At 41.4% G+C, this 20,877-nt stretch overlaps 1 protein-coding gene across 5 annotated transcripts in view; it reads left to right on the top strand.

Moving 5' to 3' along the window:
* LOC131136968 (receptor-type tyrosine-protein phosphatase U) overlaps positions 1-14,715 on the top strand; it is a 302,752-nt gene extending 288,037 nt beyond the window's left edge. For 4 of the 5 annotated variants that reach the window (XM_058084359.2, XM_058084358.2, XM_058084356.2 and 1 more), the window contains 5 exons: positions 485-799; positions 3,352-3,477; positions 9,023-9,180; positions 12,580-12,715; positions 12,790-14,715. In XM_058084359.2, the coding sequence (XP_057940342.2) occupies positions 485-799; positions 3,352-3,477; positions 9,023-9,180; positions 12,580-12,715; positions 12,790-12,852 (798 nt within the window). In that variant the 3' untranslated portion in view covers positions 12,853-14,715. The remainder of the gene's footprint in view (positions 1-484; positions 800-3,351; positions 3,478-9,022; positions 9,181-12,579; positions 12,716-12,789) is intronic. The other variant, XM_078798065.1, reaches the window with a different exon arrangement.
* The last annotated feature ends 6,162 nt before the right edge of the window (positions 14,716-20,877 follow it).

The raw sequence follows: 20,877 nt of genomic DNA, 5'->3' as shown, positions 1-20,877 counted from the left end.
TTAGATTCTGTTCCACAGATGGCGCTAATGCACACGAAAGCTGCTTGCCAACCGCCAATAAACAACAGAAGAAGAAAGAACGCAGTCTGACAACTTTCCGTTTGAGCGGGTACAAGATACCTCAATCGGATTGGGGAAAGGAATATTCCACCCCTGGGAATCCCATTATATATTCATTCGAATTGGCACTTTTCTTTCGGAATGAGGTGTATACAAAGGCTAGATTTTTTCCATTTGAGCAAATAACCCGAATGGAATTGGAATATTTGGGTCCATGTAAACGTGGATAGTGACATAATGGGTACCATAGTAAGTGTCAATATAGTGATATGTATAGCACATCATGACTGGTTCAAGACTCTTCATCCTTGTATTTAGCAAACATCAACTGCTTGTATTGTTTCTGGAATTGGCTCATCGTTGTGCATTTTCCTTCCCTACAGTCTGTTGACAATTTCTTCTTTCCCAAACTCACCATTTGTAGACGCTGAATTCTGTGACTCCCCACGTGGACGTAGAGGAGTGCAGCATCGCTCTGTTGCCAAGAAACCGAGAGAAAAATCGCAGCATGGATGTTCTTCCACCTGATCGGGCCCTGGCCTTCCTTGTAACAACAGAAGGGGAGAGCAACAACTACATCAATGCCGCTCTGGCAGACAGCTTCCACCAGCAAGCCGCCTTCATTGTCACCCCTCACCCTCTGCCCGGCACCACGGCCGACTTCTGGAGGCTGGTCTTCGACTATGGCTGCACAGCCGTGGTCATGCTCAACCAATTGAATCAGTCCAACTCAGCCTGGGTGAGGTCGAAGTCTTACGTACTGTTTTTTCATTGATGTTATTAGGGGTGTCGCAAGATCTCGTCGAGAATAAAACACCATGAGATTCCTCGTTTGGAGAAAAGCCAGAAGCCAATCAAGACTATGGCAACTATGGCATCGGGACTCATTCATGAGGATAAGCGGTAGAAAATCAATGAATAAGCGATAAGCGATAAGCTTACTCTCTTCGGGCAAGAGGCAGGGTACATCCTGGACTGGTCGCCAGCCAATCACAGGGCACATAGCGTACACACAGCTAGGAGACCGAAGTTTGATTCCACCATCTCTGTGTGGAGTTTGCATGTTCTCCCCGTGCATGCGTGGGTTTTCTCCGGGTACTCCGGTTTCCTCCCACATTCCAAAAACATGCTAGGTTAATTGGCGACTCCAAATTGTCCATAGGTATGAATGTGAGTGTGAATGGTTGTTTGTCTATATGTGCTCTGTGATTGGCTGGCCACCAGTCCAGGGTGTACCCCGCTTCTCTCGCCCCAAGACAGCTGGTATAGGCTGTGCAGTCATATTTTTAATAGTACTTTTCAGGAAATTAATGTTAAAATCTCATCTCGTGGATCATCTCGTCCTGGTAATTGATTAGCTTTATGGGAAAATGTAAATCTCTCATATATGAGTGTCTGTTTTTTCCATGAAACTTGGCTTGAAACTTTTCTCTACTATGATTCTTTCTGCATCGTACTGTGCTTGGGATTAGTTCCTTCATGCCATTTTGTCAGGCTTTGATCCCTGACCACATTGATCTCCAAGGCACAACTAGATAACACCCGCCCCATTTTTTCCTTCCCCCTCCTCAAGTTACATCTCTGGAGAATAGGCTTGCACTGCCCTCCAGTCACATCTCAGGCTTCTTTTTGTTGGCGCTCCACTTTTTCAATCTCCTAGCATATGTCTTCTATCTCCTGCACGATTCCGTGCTGGATTTTTCATTCCGTTTGGTGGCATAGCAGCAAAATGCCAGGAAATATCACCCACATGGAAAAGGTGAAAAATGTTGAAAATGTAAGAAAATAATGAAACACCTTCTAAAAATTTCGAGACTTGATAATAGACTGCTTCACCTGTAACACCTGCATTTGCACATCGAGCTTTTTTTGCATAATCCGACTTGGCTCAGTCAGTTAATTGTTTCACAGGTCTGTTCAATCTAAATCATTAATCTTGTAGTAAATCAGTCTGACAACACTTATGGAAAGGCTTCAGTCATACAGACGTAAAAATGGTTTAAATGTAACCCATTGCAATGTCTTCACTTTTATTTGCCTCTATAAAATAATATGCAATAACTGCAATACGTTGAGTCAATTGAGAAAATCGTCAGGTGTGGAATATTTTTTCCATTGTGAAACTTTTTGGCTGCTCCCTGATCGACGTAACTTTTGGCAACACAAGACTAATATGAACACGCTTGTGGAGTTAATTTCTTGTTGCAATCTCGTAAAGAACATTACTGCTCCCAGCTCATTCTTCTTCTCAGTTGTTATTAACAGCAACGTGCCGGGTCTCCGCACCTCCTGTTTCTCCACGGCTGTTATGAAATATAGACTCACTTCCTTGCTCAAACAGAATGGAATAATCCTATCAGCTCCTCCCGATATACCAAACTAGCTTTCTTTACACTTTTTTTTTTATCGTGAGAAATGTCCTTGTTTGTTGAAATAATTGCATGTTGTTTATGTTCTATGCATAATATATGACAAATAATTGGAGGATACGTTGTGGGTGCATGGAACCATACATTACTGCTGTGTTTTTGTCATCAAAGTTCTTTATATATAGTACATAATTTATGTTTTTTCTTGCTACCAATAAACATCATATGTTCAGAGTTGTTCATTGTAACCCAAAAACCCAAAACAAAAAAAACAACATAAATAATAATAAATAAATAAACTTCAACTATATTAAGAAAGGGGCGGCACGGCGATCGAGTGGTTAGCGCGCAGACCTCACAGCTAGGAGACCAGGGGTTCAATTCCATTCTCTGCCATCTCTGTGTGGAGTTTGCATGTTCTCCCCGTGCATGTGTGGGTTTTCTCCGGGTACTCCGGTTTCCTTCCACATTCCAAAAACATGCTAGGTTAATTAGCGACTCCAAATTGTCCATAGGTATGAATGTGAGTGTGAATGGTTGTTTGTCTATATGTGCCCTGTGATTGGCTGGCGATCAGTCCAGGGAAGAAAACTGGGATAGGCTCCAGCACCCCCCGCGACCCTCGTGAGGAGAAGCGGTAGAAAATGAATGAATGAATATATTAAGAAAGCAGGAAGTGAACAAATGTAACAGTTACTGATTGTAAAAGTACCAGATGGAGGGGTAGGATTTAATAAGCTTTGCTTCTTCCTACTCCTTTTGGACATGTGGAACTGTGAACTGATTATGGGATGCATTCAATTGTAATCTGATGCATGTTCAAATAAAATAAAACCATTACCATTACCATTTTGTCTGGACCATACCATAATAATAATAATTAGCTGAAGTCAATAACATTGAACCTGTCTTCCACTTCTAGCCGTGTGTTCAGTACTGGCCAGAACCTGGTCTTCAGCAGTATGGGCCCATGGAGGTGGAGTTTCTGTCCATGTCAGCTGATGAAGATGTCATAACACGCCTGTTTCGGGTCAAGAACGTCACAAGGGTGAGTATCTTTAGGGTTAAAAAAAAAAACACACACACACATAACACTCATAATAACTTTTTATGATAACATAAAAACACATGAGCTGTCAATAAAATGTTACTCATCTTAAAGTCAAAGCACTGTAGGCTTGTGTGGGGGGGGGGAGTGTCTGGAGAAGATGATTTGAATTTCTATACGTCTACTTTGTGTGCATGGCAACTGAAAGCCTGAATGCATCACTTGGCATTGGCCTCGCTATCTTATCTTGCTTTCCAGTGCTTGCAAAACAGCACCTCTTATGAAAATACTTTTAGATATTGCCCACAGATTGTTGTTTGCTACACATTTTAGTCAGTGAAATCTTAATCATAGACTAAATATACTCCATCATTATTAGTACTGCAAAGGCAATTTATTTAAGGTATATTTTTCAACAATTTTCAGTAAATCTCTGCAGTGTTTCCCCCAATTTTTCTTTTATGATGGGAATTACAGTTTGAAAGTGTTTTTAGGAAGCCTCCTGGGAACACGCCATTGTTTGTCTGTAGTTATCATGCTAATGAGGTGTGTTTGTGGCAGGCTCATCCAGCTAGACGGGGGTGGTATATCATTGCGGAAGGGGTGGAGATGATAGATTTTTTTTAATGTTTGATGATCATAAACAGGTGTCTCAAACTCAATTTACTTGGGGGCCACTGGAGCTAGGGTCTGGGTGACTGGGCCACGTCAGGTTTTCCAAAAAAAAAAAAAAAGCATTTATTAAAAACAGAAAAATATTTTTTTTCTGAAAAAAAAATGTTTTTTCCAAAAAAAAAACAGAAAAATATACAAACTTTTTCAGTGCTTTGGTTCCGATTTTCTACAATAAAAGTGCTGATAAAACATTCCACTGTTCTCAAATATCTTAATTTTTATTTTTCTGCACAAAATAAGATGAAAAATAAATAAACAAATCAAGAATAAAGAAAATCAATCAATCAGTAATAAATAAATATAATAATAATAAAACAGCAAATAATAAAAACTTAAGAAACCACATATAGTTGGTGGGTAGACAAATTATTTTTTTCAGATTAAAATGAACAAAGCATTATTAGAGCCCTGTAGACATGACAAAACACGACTATAGTCACATTTATACTCTTTTTATTTACAACATATTGCGCAACTGCAGGGTCTTGAGACACATGCTAACTCGCAAACTAGAGAGCTAGCGACCTAAACGGTAGCCTCCAAGTTATTTCCTTTAAACTTTAAAAAGCCAAAAACTTACCACTTCCACACGGATAGGGAGGATAACTATTAACAGTTATTTAACCTTTAACATGAACATTAATCAAACGTAATAATTTTTTCTGGGTACATGATACCATACAGCATCCATATCAAACTTGCGCGGGCCGCACTAACATTAAACTTTCATATCAAGGCGGGGGCCTCAAACTGGTGTCCTGCGGGCCACATTTGGTCCGCTGGCCGCTTGTTTGAGACCCCTGATCATAAACATGTTATAACATCATTAAAAAGTCAATTTAGCATAATATGGGACTTTTGTGCACGGTGACCGTGTGGTTGGCACGTTTGCCTGGGGTTCGTACAGTATGTCCGCCTAGGGAAATCTGTATGAAGTTTGCAAACGCTACATTTATAGTTCATGATAACGTACTTGGTGTGAAACCTCACAGCCAAAGCAGAGTAAACACACACTTCTCCAGGTATATCGTCAACTTGATTGGGTATGTTTATTCAGTATGTTAATCAAATAGCAGTCATGCCAGAATGTCGCGTTGCTGCTGGATGCTCACACTATCACAGTAACTTTTCTTTTCCAACGTTTTAAGACAACAATGGCGTTGAAGAAACATTTGGATTGAACGTATGTTAAGTAAGCGCATTTTGAAAAAGGATGCTATTCCACCGGGATGCAGGAAATAAAACTATGTCAAATTCAGCACAAGAGAGTAACTCGTCTTGTTTACGTATATAATGTCTCCTAGACACAATTCCATGATAGCGACAAGGCTGCAAAGCATTATACATTCATTTATTAATTCATTTTCTACCGCTTTTCCTCACGAGGGTTGCGGGGGTTGCTGGAGCCTATCCCAGCTGTCCCTGGACTGGTCGCCAGCCAATCACAGGGCACATATAGACAAACAACCATTCACACTCACATTCATACCTATGGACAATTTGGAATCGCCAATTAACCTAGCATGTTTTTGGAATGTGGGAGGAAACCGGAGTACCCGGAGAAAACCCACGCATGCACGGGGAGAACATGCAAACTCCACACAGAAATAGCCGAGGGTGGAATTGAACCCTGGTCTCCCAGCTGTGAGGTCTTCGCGCTAACCACTCGACCACCGTGCCGCCCCAGCATTATACATGTTATATTAAAATCGTCTAACTATAAAAACCTTGCGCTCATTAATAAGCCAATTTAAAACAATAATTAAAGCATAAGCAATTGAGCGGTAGTACCCTAATGGCGTCACTTCCGGAAATGAGGCTGAAATACGAGAGCTAGTTCTTCATGGTTGATTCCATGACCTCTAATGTCATTTTTGCGAATTTACCATTCACTTTCCAAAAGTAAACAATGCAGAACTTAATACCAAACAATATGTAACATATTACAGCAAAGTTGATGAATCATGTCAGGCACCCTTTAATGCAATATGTGAATAATATTTGCATGAACTGTATTCCATTCAGAGAAAAAATGTAAAATCTGCATATATTAGCTCATTTTGTCTTGACACGCTTCATTATGTTGATTGTGTGGATATGCAGATATTCTTTTGTTCAAAGCAATCTGCATAAACACATGCAGAAATTCCACTCAAGATCCCCGTCAACCAATTACAAAAGAAAAATCTGCATGCGAGATGTCCCTCGGCCGCCTTTTTTTGCAAGCGCCACGATTGTAACTTCCTGTCTTGATTGGCGTCCTCACCTCCTCCGTCAGCTGCCCTTGCCGTGACACTCTGTCTCACACGGCTGTCACACCCGCAGAGGACTCAAATCACACAAATGTAACACACACACCTGTCGGCAGTGGTGGTACAAAGTTAGGCAGGGAAAGTCAACAAAATGCATGGTAAGCATATGCGGTGTGGCGGCTTCGAGTCATAGTTTTTCAAAAGAGCACACAGTGTGAAAGCTATTCCTTCCTGTGTCGTTGATGTCTTTGCCAAGCCCAATTTGCATGACTTACAGTTCTCCGCTGCTCCCTAAGTGTTCAGCGCGAGTCTTGACGACAAGGTTATGAACACACAGAGACCTCTTAAACTCTCTCTCTGACACACACACACGGATTTCGGCGCCCCTTACGACTGCAGACCTATATATCTCAGAGTCACTCTGCTGAGTGAGCACAGCTGAGAATGCCAGCAGGCAGTCGGGAGAACGCGCAAATACGAGTAGTAAACGACCCTTGCAAGAAATACAGATGCAGCGGGAAACAAAAGTCCCGAAATCCGGTCACAAGGTGGTAGGAGCACGCTACATACGAGTCACACACGTACCCACCAAAGACGTGTGGATAAATTAGGGCAGTCAAATATAACATGTTAACAGCAGTAAGTCAATTACTAGATTATGTTCAACTGTGTGCCCTGTGATTGGCTGGCGACCAGTTCAGGGTCGCCCACAACACTTTCAGACATACATACTATGTTACATTAATGTTTCTCACATATACACTTACAATACAATACACTTACAATATCTATTTATATACTTACATAGTATATAATAGTATGGGACATATATACACACACACATATATATATATATATATACGCAGCGTACATACACATATTCATATATATACATCCATATATATACACACATACATACATACACAACACCTCATTACTACACATGTATGAAAAGGAGCAGGAAGAAGCAAAGCTTATTAAATCCTACCCCTTCTCCATGCTAGAGCAGTTACCAATTCAATAAGTCATTTTTATCACTCTGCAGGATGGATGGATTGATGCATGGATGGATGGATGGATGGATGGGAAGGTTTACAACAGGCACAATAATCTGTTATTAAAAATCCCAAGTAAAAACACAGGCTATTGTTGCGACGATGGATGGATGGATGGATGGATGGATGGATGGATGGATAGATAGACTTCCTTTATTGTCATTGCACAATAACAGTCAGTGAAATTGCCAACGAAATGTCATTGCCTGGCTCCCATGTAATAATAAATAATAATAATAATGATGTGGATGGATGGATGGGAAGGTTTACAACACAATAATCTGTTATTAAAAATCCCAAGTAAAAACACAGGCTATTCTTGCGACCATAACCCATGACATGGATGGATGGATGGATGGATGGGAAGGTTTACAACAGGCACAATAATCCATTATTAAAAATCCCAAGTAAAAACAAAGGCTATTGTTGCGACCATGGATGGATGGATGGAAATGTCGTTGCCTGGCTCCCATGTCATAATAAATAATAATAATCATAATGATGTGGATGGATGGGAAGGCACAATAATCTGTTATTAAAAGTCCCAAGTAAAAACACAGACTATTGTTGCGACCATAACCCATGACATGGATGGATGGATGGATGGAGGATGGATGGGAAGGTTTACAACGGGTACAATAATCTGTTATTAAAAATCCCAAGTAAAAACACAGGCTATTGTTGCGACCATAACCCATGACATGGATGGATGGATGGATGGGAAGGTTTACAACAGGCACAATAATCCATTATTAAAAATCCCAAGTAAAAACAAAGGCTATTGTTGCGACCATGGATGGATGGATGGAAATGTCGTTGCCTGGCTCCCATGTCATAATAAATAATAATAATCATAATGATGTGGATGGATGGGAAGGTTTACAACAGGTACAATAATCTGTTATTAAAAATCCCAAGTAAAAACACAGGCTATTGTTGCGACCATAACCCATGACATGGATGGATGGATGGATGGATGGGAAGGTTTACAACGGGCACAATAATCTGTTATTAAAAATCCCAAGTAAAAACACAGGCTATTGTTGCGACCATAACCCATGACATGGATGGATGGATGGATGGGAAGGTTTACAACAGGCACAATAATCTGTTATTAAAAATCCCAAGTAAAAACACAGGCTATTGTTGCGACCATAACCCATGACAACCTGAAACTCATCTCTGAACTTCCAACATGACTTCCTGTCTGCGTGCCACTCAACTTTTTTATGTTTTAAGTATCTTATTTACTTAGTATTTGGTATTAGTATTTGTATCTTAGTATCTTAGTATTTGGGGGGTAATATGATAGGTGACTATAGGGGTGTTATTTCCTGTGTAGAGAGCTCTAATCATGTTAAAACCTCTAGAAAGATTAGCTTTAATGAAGAAAATATTTGATTTATAAAACAGGAATCCTACATTGTGTAAATTCACTTATCACAGTATGATCAGGAACCAGTTAACCATGATAATCAAGGGATTACTAGACAGTAAGAGTCCCTGTTTCACACACTCCGCAGTCCGATTCTCACTTCTTGCACTTTTGTATCTCATCTTCAGCTCCAAGAGGGCCAGTTGGTGGTGTGTCAGTTCCAGTTCCTGCGCTGGTCGCCGTATCGTGACGTTCCTGACTCCAAGAAGGCGTTCCTCAACCTGCTGGCTCAAGTGCACAAGTGGCAAAGAGAGTGCGGAGAAGGACGCACCGTGGTCCACTGCCTGTACGTAACGCTCCAGCTACATTAGTAGGCAGCAAATGATGTGTTATTGTCGTTTTTTGAATGGCACATTATTGTGCGCTCACTACCTCCTCAGTTGTCCCCATCCCACAGAGTGCACCAACTGGTTGATGAATATGAATTTGGGCCGCCCAGTGCATTGCCAACACATCCCACGTTCATCCCTGACCGCCCCCACCCAAAAGCGCATCACTCAGCGATGTCACACAGTATTACCCGCGACAACCGGGAAAGAGATTATGGAGATCAAATCAATTATGACTTAATAAAAAATGTGACGCTTCTCACAACAGCAAATCCAGGTCTGCCACGGTGCTGACAACAATTGATTATCCCCCCCAATTGCTTTTATTGGCTGCGGGGGCTTCCACTGCTACCTTTGCTGCCTTTGCCTCAGGAGAGTGAGTGAGTGGATTGTCATTCAGTGCTCCTCGTTTCTGTACACTAACAGCGTGTACAGTGTGTCTGCACTATTGAACACCCCTTCTTGTAGGTAACAGGGTCATTAGATTATTCACGCTGTTTGTTTGCTCTGCCTTGATCTTGCAGGTTAATATGTTGGACAACTTAAGTGGTAATTCACATTAGTCCTTTTAGCAACAGTAGTATATTTCCAATATTCTCCTTAGCTCATTTGACTGAAGGAGGTCAAAGTGTTAGAAACACTTCTTAGTTGACCCTTTCACGTCAGTCATGTTTAGATTTGACTTTCTTTACTGTGGAGACATACATATTTTACATATTATTATCGATAATGCCAGTGCCCGAACTGGTATTTTACAAAAACAAAACATATACATTGACGATAAAAGACTGTGAGCAATGGCATGGCTACTGTGAATGGTAGTACACGTAATATGGAAGTGGTCCTGACAGGATTGGAACCACACATTAAGTGCTTTGCGGATATTATAAACCTTACAATCTAACCTATCTCTGTGTTCCTAGCATTACTCGTCATTGGAGTTCAACATCTGCTGCAACCGCACATTAAGTGCTTTGCGGACATTATAAACCTTGCAATCCAACCTATCTCTGTGTTCCTAGCGTCACTCGTCATTGCAGTTCAACATCTGCTGGAACCACACATTGGAACCACACATTAAGTGCTTTGCGGACATTATAAACCTTGCAATCCAACCTACCTCTGTGTTCCTAGCATCAGTCATCATTGGAGTTCAACATCTGTTGGAACCGCACATTAAGTGCTTTGCGGACATTATAAACCTTGCAATTCAACCTACCTCTGTGTTCCCAACATTACTCGTCATTGGAGTTCAACATCTGCTGGAACCACTCATTGGAACCGCAAATTAAGTGCGTTGCGGACATTATAAACCTTGCAATTCCACCTATGTCTGTGTTCCTAGCATTACTCGTCATTGGAGTTCAACATCTGCTGCAACCGTACACTAAGTGCTTTGCGGACATTATAAACCTTGCAATCCAACCTATCTCTGTGTTCCTAGCATTACTCGTCATTGGAGTTCAACATCTGCTGGAACCGCACATTGGAACCGCACATTAAGTGCTTTGCGGACATTATAAACCTTGCAATTCAACCTACCTCTCTGTTCCTAGCATCACTCGTCATTGGAGTTCAACATCTGCTGGAACCACAACATTGGAACCGCACATTAAGTGCTTTGCGGACATTATAAACCTTGCAATCCAACCCATCTCTGTGTGCCGAGCATTACTCGTCATTGGAGTTCAACATCTGCTGGAACCGCACATTAATTGCTTTGCGGACATTATAAACCTTGCAATCCAACCTACCTCTGTGTTCCTAGCATCACTCGTCATTGGAGTTCAACATCTGCTGGAACTGCGACATTGGAACCGCACATTAAGTGCTTTGCCGACATTATAAACCTTGCAATTCAACCTATCTCTGTATTCCTAGCATTACTCGTCATTGGAGTTCAACATCTGCTAGAACCGCACATTGGAACCGCACATTAAGTGCTTTGCGGACATTATAAACCTTGCAATCCAACCTACCTCTGTGTTCCTAGCATTACTCGTCATTGGAGTTCAACATCTGCTGGAACCGCACATTAATTGCTTTGCGGACATTATAAACCTTGCAATCCAACCTACCTCTGTGTTCCTAGCATCACTCGTCATTGGAGTTCAACATCTGCTGGAACTGCGACATTGGAACCGCACATTAAGTGCTTTGCCGACATTATAAACCTTGCAATTCAACCTATCTCTGTATTCCTAGCATTACTCGTCATTGGAGTTCAACATCTGCTAGAACCGCACATTGGAACCGCACATTAAGTGCTTTGCGGACATTATAAACCTTACAATCCAACCTATCTCTGTGTTCCTAGCAATACTCGTCATTGGAGCTCAACATCTGCTGCAACCGTACACTAAGTGCTTTGCGGACATTATAAACCTTGCAATCCAACCCATCTCTGTGTGCCTAGCATTACTCGTCATTGGAGTTCAACATCTGAGGGAACCGCACATTCGAAGTGCACATTAAGTGCTTTGCAGACATTATAAACTTTGCAATCCAACCTATCTCTGTATTCCTAGCATTACTCGTCATTGGAGTTCAACATCTGCTGGAACCGCGACATTGGAACCGCACATTAAGTGCTTTGCCGACATTATAAACCTTGCAATTCAACCTATCTCTGTATTCCTAGCATTACTCGTCATTGGAGTTCAACATCTGCTAGAACCGCACATTGGAACCGCACATTAAGTGCTTTGCGGACATTATAAACCTTGCAATTCAACCTATGTCTGTGTTCCTAGCATTACTCGTCATTGGAGTTCAACATCTGCTGGAACCGCAACATTGGAACCGCACATTAATTGCTTTGCGGACATTATAAACCTTGAAATCCAACCTACCTCTGTGTTCCTAGCAATACTCGTCATTGGAGTTCAACATCTGCTACAACCGCTCATCGAAACCGCAAATTAAGTGCTTTGCGGACATTATAAACCTTGCAATCCAACCTACCTCTGTGTTCCTAGCAATACTCGTCATTGGAGTTCAACATTTGCTGAATGTTTATATCTCAACCTGAGGTGATTCTACATTTGATCAAACTGACTTAAGATTTGTAAGATCAAAACACCACAGCTGCAGAAGATTCCAAAACATGTGGTAGTAGCTTCTGTTTTCATGGGAACTTTGGCTTTTTTAGCGTTAACATAAAACGAATCATAAATTACATAAGGATTATTTAACGTTTGAGGACACATGACAAGAAATGATGAAATAAACACACATGGGACAGCACGGGATGATGTTGTATTAAATATTGCAGTCTCCACTTGCAACTGCCCCCTCGGGATCTACTCCTCGTTGGAGTTGTTGAAAAGTTCTTTAATTTGATATATCCTCTCCAGTAATGGCGGCGGTCGCAGTGGAACCTTCTGTGCCTGCAACATTCTCCTGGAGATGATCCAGTACCAGAACATGGTGGATATCTTCTACGCAGTCAAAACATTACGCAACTGTAAACCCAACATGGTGGAATCCCTGGTGAGAGCCGTTAAAAAAAGCAAAGCCAAGTATTTAGTCTCTAACACAATGCTTCTGATTCTATTTGCTCGCAGGACCAGTATCGATTCTGCTATGACCTCATCTTGGAGTACTTGGACTGCTTTGAGGGGAGATAGCAACTAGATGCCAGGTTCTTGATTGACAGCCTCCTGGAGGCTCCCAACTGCGCTGCTTGGACTTAAACTATTGGGATGAAGTAAAGCAGAACAAGAATGGAAACAATCTGGTTGGAAATTGGAACCTTTAATGTACAGCTGTGATTTCCGTGTGTGGTGATGTTTTATCCTTTTTTTAATTTTTTGTGCTTTTCTTGGTCATTTTTGCCTCTGTACTTAATGCTATTGTAGCCAAAAAATAATAATAATAAGAACAATGTTATAAGCTACACAAATTGACTTATTTGATTCTAAAAAGGGGCTACCTTGGCTGTGATTTCATGTTTCATTCAAAGCGGAAAGAACAAGAGTTTTTCTTCATCTCACAGCAGTCCACTGTGGATGTGGCACCGCTTATCTAGAAAAACCATAAACTGCCTTATTCTCTGACAATAAGACGCCAATTCCAAGACTACAAGTGGACAAACCAGGCCAGTCCTGCAGACATTATTATCCAGTAGAACCATGTCCCCGATTTTGCCAAATTTGGTTGGACGTGGACTACCGGTGATCTTTTTTCTGGACCGCCACAGGAGATTGCTATCACATATGACTTATATGTCGCAGTGCCAATCCCAATGACTGACTTTAATACTATTTACTTTGTTCTTATACAGTATGCCTACACCCACTATGTACTCCCTCCAAAGTGATTGTATCTTGTATCCAATGGGGAAAAGAACAAGGAGCACAAAACGTGTTGAGGCGACGGAGTGGTATGAAAAATATCTTTCATTATTTGATAAAAAAAAAAAAATTTGGACTCTTTTCTGTTTTTATACTGTTGAAGAAATGCCTGTTTGGATTGTTAGCAAATGTGGCATGAAGGTACATTGTTGTCCTACGTGGTTTGAAGTGAGTTTGAAATGAAAAATAACATAAAATAGTCTGAAAATGTGAATTAGATTGTCACATTATGAAATAATACACAGCGGAGTGACCAATTTGGAACGTGAGATGGCTGGCATACATTCTATTCAGCTTTAAAAGTTGTTTTTTGTATGCTTTTTTTTAAAATCTAACATTCTCTGTTACAAACAGAAACAGAAAATGAGAGCAAATACAGTGTTCCCTCGCTCTATCAAGGTTCACGTTATTACAACATATGAATTCCGAGTCTGGCTCTTTTGGAAAGATTACATTACAGGACATTGTCTTCTACGTCCTGATTAGCTGTAGACCACTATCAGTCAGTCTCTTGTGTCACCGCTAGCTTGAAGTCTTTGTACGTTTGTTTCTCCGTGACAAACCCTACAATAACCACGTTTACATGAGGAGTTTTTCTCTTTCCGAATGGAATCTTCCCGAATGACCTTTCCGAAAGCAATGGTATCCATGGAAAGGAATATTCCAATGGCGTGTCTACATGCACCGCTATAATCAACCAGAATAGTCAATGGGGCATGCCCAGTAAAGCGTAAACACCAACATCACGTGATACCAACTTCCTTGAGTTTTTCTTTCACTTGTTGGAATAACTCCGTATTGCCAGTTTTTCCTTCGTCCAGTCGTGAAATTTAGTTTGAATCACAAAAAAAAAAATTCCGCAGCAGTCCAGTGCCGATTGCTCGCCTCCATTTTTAAAACTGAAGAACGTCTGGAGCTGCGTGTTTCGTCATATCTCAGCATTCGCTGAAAGAACGCACCCGGGAACAGGAAAAGATAAAGTTCAATCTTGCTAATATTTTATAATTAAGCTCGGCACATGTTTTATATAGATATGTATTTTCTTTTTTAATAAAACTGGACTTGTGAATGGCGTATAGAAGGGTTTAGATTCTGTTCCACAGATGGCGCTAATGCGCACGAAAGCTGCTTGCCAACCGCCAACAGAAGAAGAAAGAACGCAGTCTGACAACTTTCCGTTTGAGCGGGTACAAGATACCTCAATCGGATTGGGGAAAGGAATATTCCACCCCTGTGAATCCCATTATATATTCATTCGGATTGGCACTTTTCTTTCGGAATGAGGTGTATACAAAGGTTAGATTCTTTCCGTTTGAACAAATAACCCGAATAGAATTGGAATATTTGGGCCCATGTATACGTGGCTAATGTCAACCAAATGTTCTGCGCCCAAAAGTCAGAGCAGGATGCTCACCATTGCATAAAAGGACAACAGGACAAGCACTGCAATGGTATGTTTTAACAAGGACGCAAAAACTCTACAGTACAGTGAAACGACACCAGGATTAAAATATGCCTGAGTCACATAATTATTCCTTGTGTCCAACCTCTTAGGTTGATCATTAAAATTAAAACGAAGTGTTTTTGATTTTTTTTGAGACCTCACAGCTTGGAGACCTGAGTTCAATTCCACCTTCAGCCATCTCTGTGTGGAGTTTGCATGTTCTTCCCGTGCATGCGTGGGTTTTCTCCAGGTACTCCGGTTTCCTCCCACATTCCAAAAACATGCTAGGTTAATTGGCGACTCCAAATTGTCCATAGGTATGAATGTGAGTGTGAATGGTTGTTTGTCTATATGTGCCCTGTGATTGGCTGGCCACCAGTCCAGGGTGTACCCCACCTCTAATCCGATGACAGCTGGGATAGGCTCCAGCACCCCCCATTTATTCACTTATTGCGGGCTATTTTGGGAACCTATCCCCTGCGATAAACGAGGGAAAACTGTATATCATAAACTCTCATTTATTTGATTGTATAATTAATTTTATACAAGCGCTAACACTCAGCATGACTATGCTAGCTATTCAATGTCATCTCTATTCGCTGTCTAATTGCTTTGGAATTGTTAGTGGTAAAATGTTTTTAAAAATCATTATCATTCAGTAATAAAATGTTAATGTTAGTTTCACCATGAAATCCATTGAAATAGTGGCAGCCATTTTGGTTGTTAATGGGAAACTCGCGTTACATCATGTCCAGCTGTTCTCATATGAAATGCCTATATAATATTTGGGAGTGAATGTAAATCCCTCTATTGAGGAAGGAGACCAGACCCATCTGTGAAAGTATAAAATGAGAAGAATATCACAATGAGGTCTCCATATAACTCCAGTATCTCCAGTATCTCCATTGGAGCCGTGCTACTGGTCGATATTGAGCCATCTGTTTTAGTGCATGATCCACGTCAGCTTGAAAACACCCGTAAAACACCCACATTGTCCATGCTCTGTTTTTTTCCAAATATTTTTTTTTTCTCTGTAGAAATAGTCTTTTATGTGTTTTCAGCCTTTATTGTCATCCATTATCGCTATTAAAAAGTACTCGGGAATTTCCCCCGACACGACATAAAGTGCAGGTTTTCAAAAAAAAAAAAAAGGTGCTGATCATATCATTTGTGGACTCGCTCTAATAGACCTCCTGAAAAGCACCGAAGCTGACAAATGGCAGCTATGTAGGAAATTTGGGGCAGATTTGAAGAAAAAATAACAGTTCCGTACATCATGACAATGACTAGGTGGAACATATTCTTTATGATGATATAGGAAGAAGAATGAGGTGGCTACTGTTCATACGGTGGCGATACCATCAATGGAGTAGAACAGGAAGTGCCTGATTTTCAGGAGGGGATGTGTATATATATATATATATATATATATATATACAGCTGTACATTGTTATGTGAATACTTTGTGAATAATATACTATGTCTGCCCAATTAGTGACTACACCATAACCACCAAGCTGAATGTGCTGTAAATGAACATTTTGTGAGTTATTTGGCAGTTTTTAACATGGACGTCCTTAAAAACCGAACGGGTTGCAGCATGTTTGACTTCATATCCGTCTGCGTCATTTCACAAGCACCCTTGTGTTTTACCACAGCCACACCACGTGAGTGCACTGTACTTTTACCATTCCCGAAAGCTTTTTACTCTGTGACTGCGCTCCGACACGACAGTTGTGTTGAACTTCACTTGTTTCTGTATGCACCAATGACTACTGTGTTTCTGAGCATTGTGTATGTGTGTATTTACATAGCTGGGGATGGTTTTTGTTCTGAAGGAGGATTGACAATAAAAGAACAAGGTGGGGGGAAAAATGCTTGATTATTGTGTCAGAAAAAAATACGTACGTCCTGTGGTTAGTCTTTGACTTCCTAAGGTTTCTCCTCTATACATATGGATCACTTGTCAACCTTCCGTTTTGGTGGGGAGACAATTCATGCTGTTCTGGATTACGGAAAATGAAACCAAAGAAGCACCCATTGCATTTTTTGAGGGGACATTTTAATAAAAAAAACCTCTCCGTGAATCACCACCTTATCGTGGTGGAGGGGTTTGAGTGCCCGAGTGATCCGAGGAGCTATGTTTTCTGGGACTATATGCCCCTGGTAGGGTCTCCCAAGGCAAACAGGTCCGAGGTGACGGGACAGACCAAGAGTGATTCAGAAGACCCATATGAACAAAAACATTGTACCTCGCCCGGATGTGGGATACCGGGGCCTCACCCTGGAGCCAGGCCGGGCCCAGCCCGAAGAAGCCACACGGGATCTCCCCCTCGTAGACGCACCACCTACGGGGGCAAGCATAAGGGTCCGGTGCATTGTGTGTTGGGTGGCGGTCAAAGGCGGGTGCGTAGGCGACCTAGTCTTCGGCGGCCAAATCTGGTTCTCGGGACATGGAATGTCACTTCGCTGGTGGGGAAGGAACCTGAACTTTTTAATTAAAAAAAAAAAATGCACCGTCTCGACCGCCCATTCATTAATGGTGACGGTGACTTGACGCAAGTCTTGTCCGCCTATTTGTTTTCAACCGTAACAACTTATAGAGGGGATGGTACGAAGCCCAGAACCCTTTACGTCACTGTAGCAGTTCATGCCCAAGACCAATGGAACTGGTGCAGCCCTATCCGTCACTTTCTTACACTTTAACCCAGGGGTCTCAAACTCAATTTACCTGGGGGCCACCGGAGCTAGGTTCTGGGTGAAGCCGGGCCGCATCAGGTTTTCAAAAAAAAACGCATTTATTAAAAACTGTAAAAAAAATCAATAAAATCTTCAATGCTTTTACTTCTACTATACGCTACACTTTTTCAATACTTTGGTTCCGGTTTTCCACACCAAAATATCTGATAAAAAGCCCCGATTGTGATGTCTACATTAAAAACGACCTCTCTACTCCCAATAACTAATAATATCATCCGCCATGATCCAGGAAGTAGCCCATCAAACAAAGACTATGCTTCTGTTTTTTTATGGCTATTCTTGTCATATCCTATTTTAGCTTCTCCCTATCTCCACTATTCCATTACTTTCCTTTTTTTCCTCTCCTGCTCATCCGAGTCCATCGTTGTAAGGTGACACCAGACCACAGACTTCCTCTCTCCTCCGTGTTGAATAATGCAGCACTCCTGGAAAAGCCGTCCAGTGTTTAGCAGAGAGACAAGGCATTAATTAGAGGACAAGACCGCCCAGTGTCTTCTTTAAGACAACGCAGGTCATATGAATTCCCCTTTTGTCTACTGGTGCATTCAGGTGCCCTTCACTTGAAGCTTTTCCACCCCCCCAGTAAGAATACATGATAATTCAATGTGACCCAGCTAACTTTTCTTTATCTATTTCACGTCGGTCGGTGAGATTTTTCTCCGTTTTCCATTTCACCTGAAGAAAGCTATTAGAACATGAAATCCTTTTGCAGCGTGTTCCATCATCCTTAACCGCTCATCCTTGCCCCTTGGTTTAAATTAACACGTAATTGGAATCTTATCATGTAATTCCGATGGTGTAATGAATTGTCCCGTTGCAAGGTAAGTTATCATCGGGCCGGGATCCAGCTGAGCTTTATCGTTGTCCTGCGGGGGGGGGGGGGAGGGGTGGTGGGGGCTTGACGTCTTACATTCCTCATCTAACAGGCTAGATGGATGTCAGCCTCTCTCGGCCTCCCTGGTGAGTTTGGAGCTGCGTATATTCCCGGGAGACGCTTGCTTAAAATGGCAGGAAGGGCCGAGAGCTAACGGCGCCAGCTGGTGCTACTAAGGTCGGCGAGCGATAACCGAGCCCGCTCACGTGTGGAAAATAGCTGGAGAGACTTTGATAGAGCCTGGTAAGAATTACATCCAAAGGCTATGTGTTTTTTTTTTTATTAATAAGAAATGAAATGCTTCGTCTGCTTTTATTGTTAATGATGTCTTACCAAATGTGGATCACGTACAGGAAGTACCGCTAAGTCAAATATTGGAGGCTGTTTTATTGATCATAAGGCAGGCAAATGTCCTTGCCTTTGGTTTCATGTTCACTCAAGTCTATCATATTCTTTGTCAGAACTGTAGCCATGTTTACATGAGGAGTTTTTCCTCGTTGCAAATCGGGAAAAAAAAATCAGATTCCGATATCGCATTTTGATGCTGATATTGGGCTGACAATTGTTATGACAGACTATGCAATACCGATCAGATTATCGGGCGTCCATTCATCCTAGTTGTCTTCGGGCGAGAGGCGGGGTACACCCTGGACTGGTGGCCAGCCAATCACAGGGCACATATAGACAAACAACCATTCACACTCACATTCATACCTATGGACATTTTGGACAAAAACATGCAAAAACCAGAGTACAAGGAGAACATGCAAACTCCACACAGAGATGCCCGAATGGGGAATTGAACCAGGGTCTCCTAGCTGTGTGGCCTGCGCACTAACCACTTTACACCATTCACACTCACATTCATACCTATGAACAATTTGGAAAACCCACGCATGCACGGGGAGAACATGCAAACTCCACACAGAGATGGGTGGAATCGAACTCGGTTCTCTTAGCTGTATGGCCTGTGCGGGCATCCTTAATTATAATAATATATACACATATTAAAAAATAATAATTAATAATCAAATGGTATATAATGAAAACAATATTTACATATATTGTGACGGACGGCTGCACGGCAGTCGAGTGGTTAGACCTCACAGCTAGGAGACCCGAGTTCAATCCCATCCTCGGCCATCTCTGTGTGAAGTTTGCATGTTCTCCCCGTGCATGCGTGGGTTTTCTCCGGGTACTCCGGTTTCCTCCCACATTCCAAAAACATGCTAGGTTAATTGGCCACTCCAAATTGTCCGTAGGTATGAATGTGAGTGTGAATGGTTGTTTGTCTATATGTGCCCTGTGATTGGCTGGCCACCAGTCCACGGTGTACCCCGCCTCTCGCCTCAAGACAGCTGGGATAGGCTCCAGCTCCAGATAGGTTCATCCCCGTATTACATGTATTTTCGAAAAAAGCCCCAAACCATCACACTACCACCACCATATTTTACTGTTGGTATGAGGGTCTTTTTCTGACCACAGAATATTTTCCCAAAGCAAAACTGCATTTTGAAAAAGCGGTAGAAAATGAATGAATGAATGAGTAGAAGTCCTGGTTCCACTTATTACATGTATTTTCGAAAAAAGCCCCAAACCATCACACTACCACCACCATATTTTACTGTTGGTATGATGGTCTTTTTCTGACCCCAGAATATTTTCCCAAAGCAAAACTGCATTTTGAAAAAGCGGTAGAAAATGAATGAATGAATGAGTAGAAGTCATGGTTCCACTTATCACATGTATTTTAGAAAAAAGCCCCAAACCATCACACTACCACCACCATATTTTACTGTTGGTATGATGGTCTTTTTCTGACCACAGAATATTTTCCTAAAGCAAAACTGCATTTTGAAAAAGCGGTAGAAAATGAATGAATGAATGAGTAGAAGTCATGGTTCCACTTATTACATGTATTTTAGAAAAAAAGCCACAAACCATCACACTACCACCACCATATTTTACTGTTGGTATGATGGTCTTTTTCTGACCACAGAATATTTTCCCAAAGCAAAACTGCATTTTGAAAAAGCGGTAGAAAATGAATGAATGAATGAGTAGAAGTCATGGTTCCACTTATTACATGTATTTTAGAAAAAAAGCCCCAAACCATCACACTACCACCACCATATTTTACTGTTGGTATGATGGTCTTTTTCTGACCACAGAATATTTTCCCAAAGCAAAACTGCATTTTGAAAAAGCGGTAGAAAATGAA

This window comes from Doryrhamphus excisus, linkage group LG17 (assembly GCF_037039965.1).
Source record: "Doryrhamphus excisus strain RoL-2023G ecotype Guam linkage group LG17, RoL_Dexc_Guam_v1.1, whole genome shotgun sequence".
Taxonomy (NCBI): domain Eukaryota; kingdom Metazoa; phylum Chordata; class Actinopteri; order Syngnathiformes; family Syngnathidae; genus Doryrhamphus; species Doryrhamphus excisus.
This window is presented reverse-complemented; position numbering and strand designations above follow the sequence as displayed.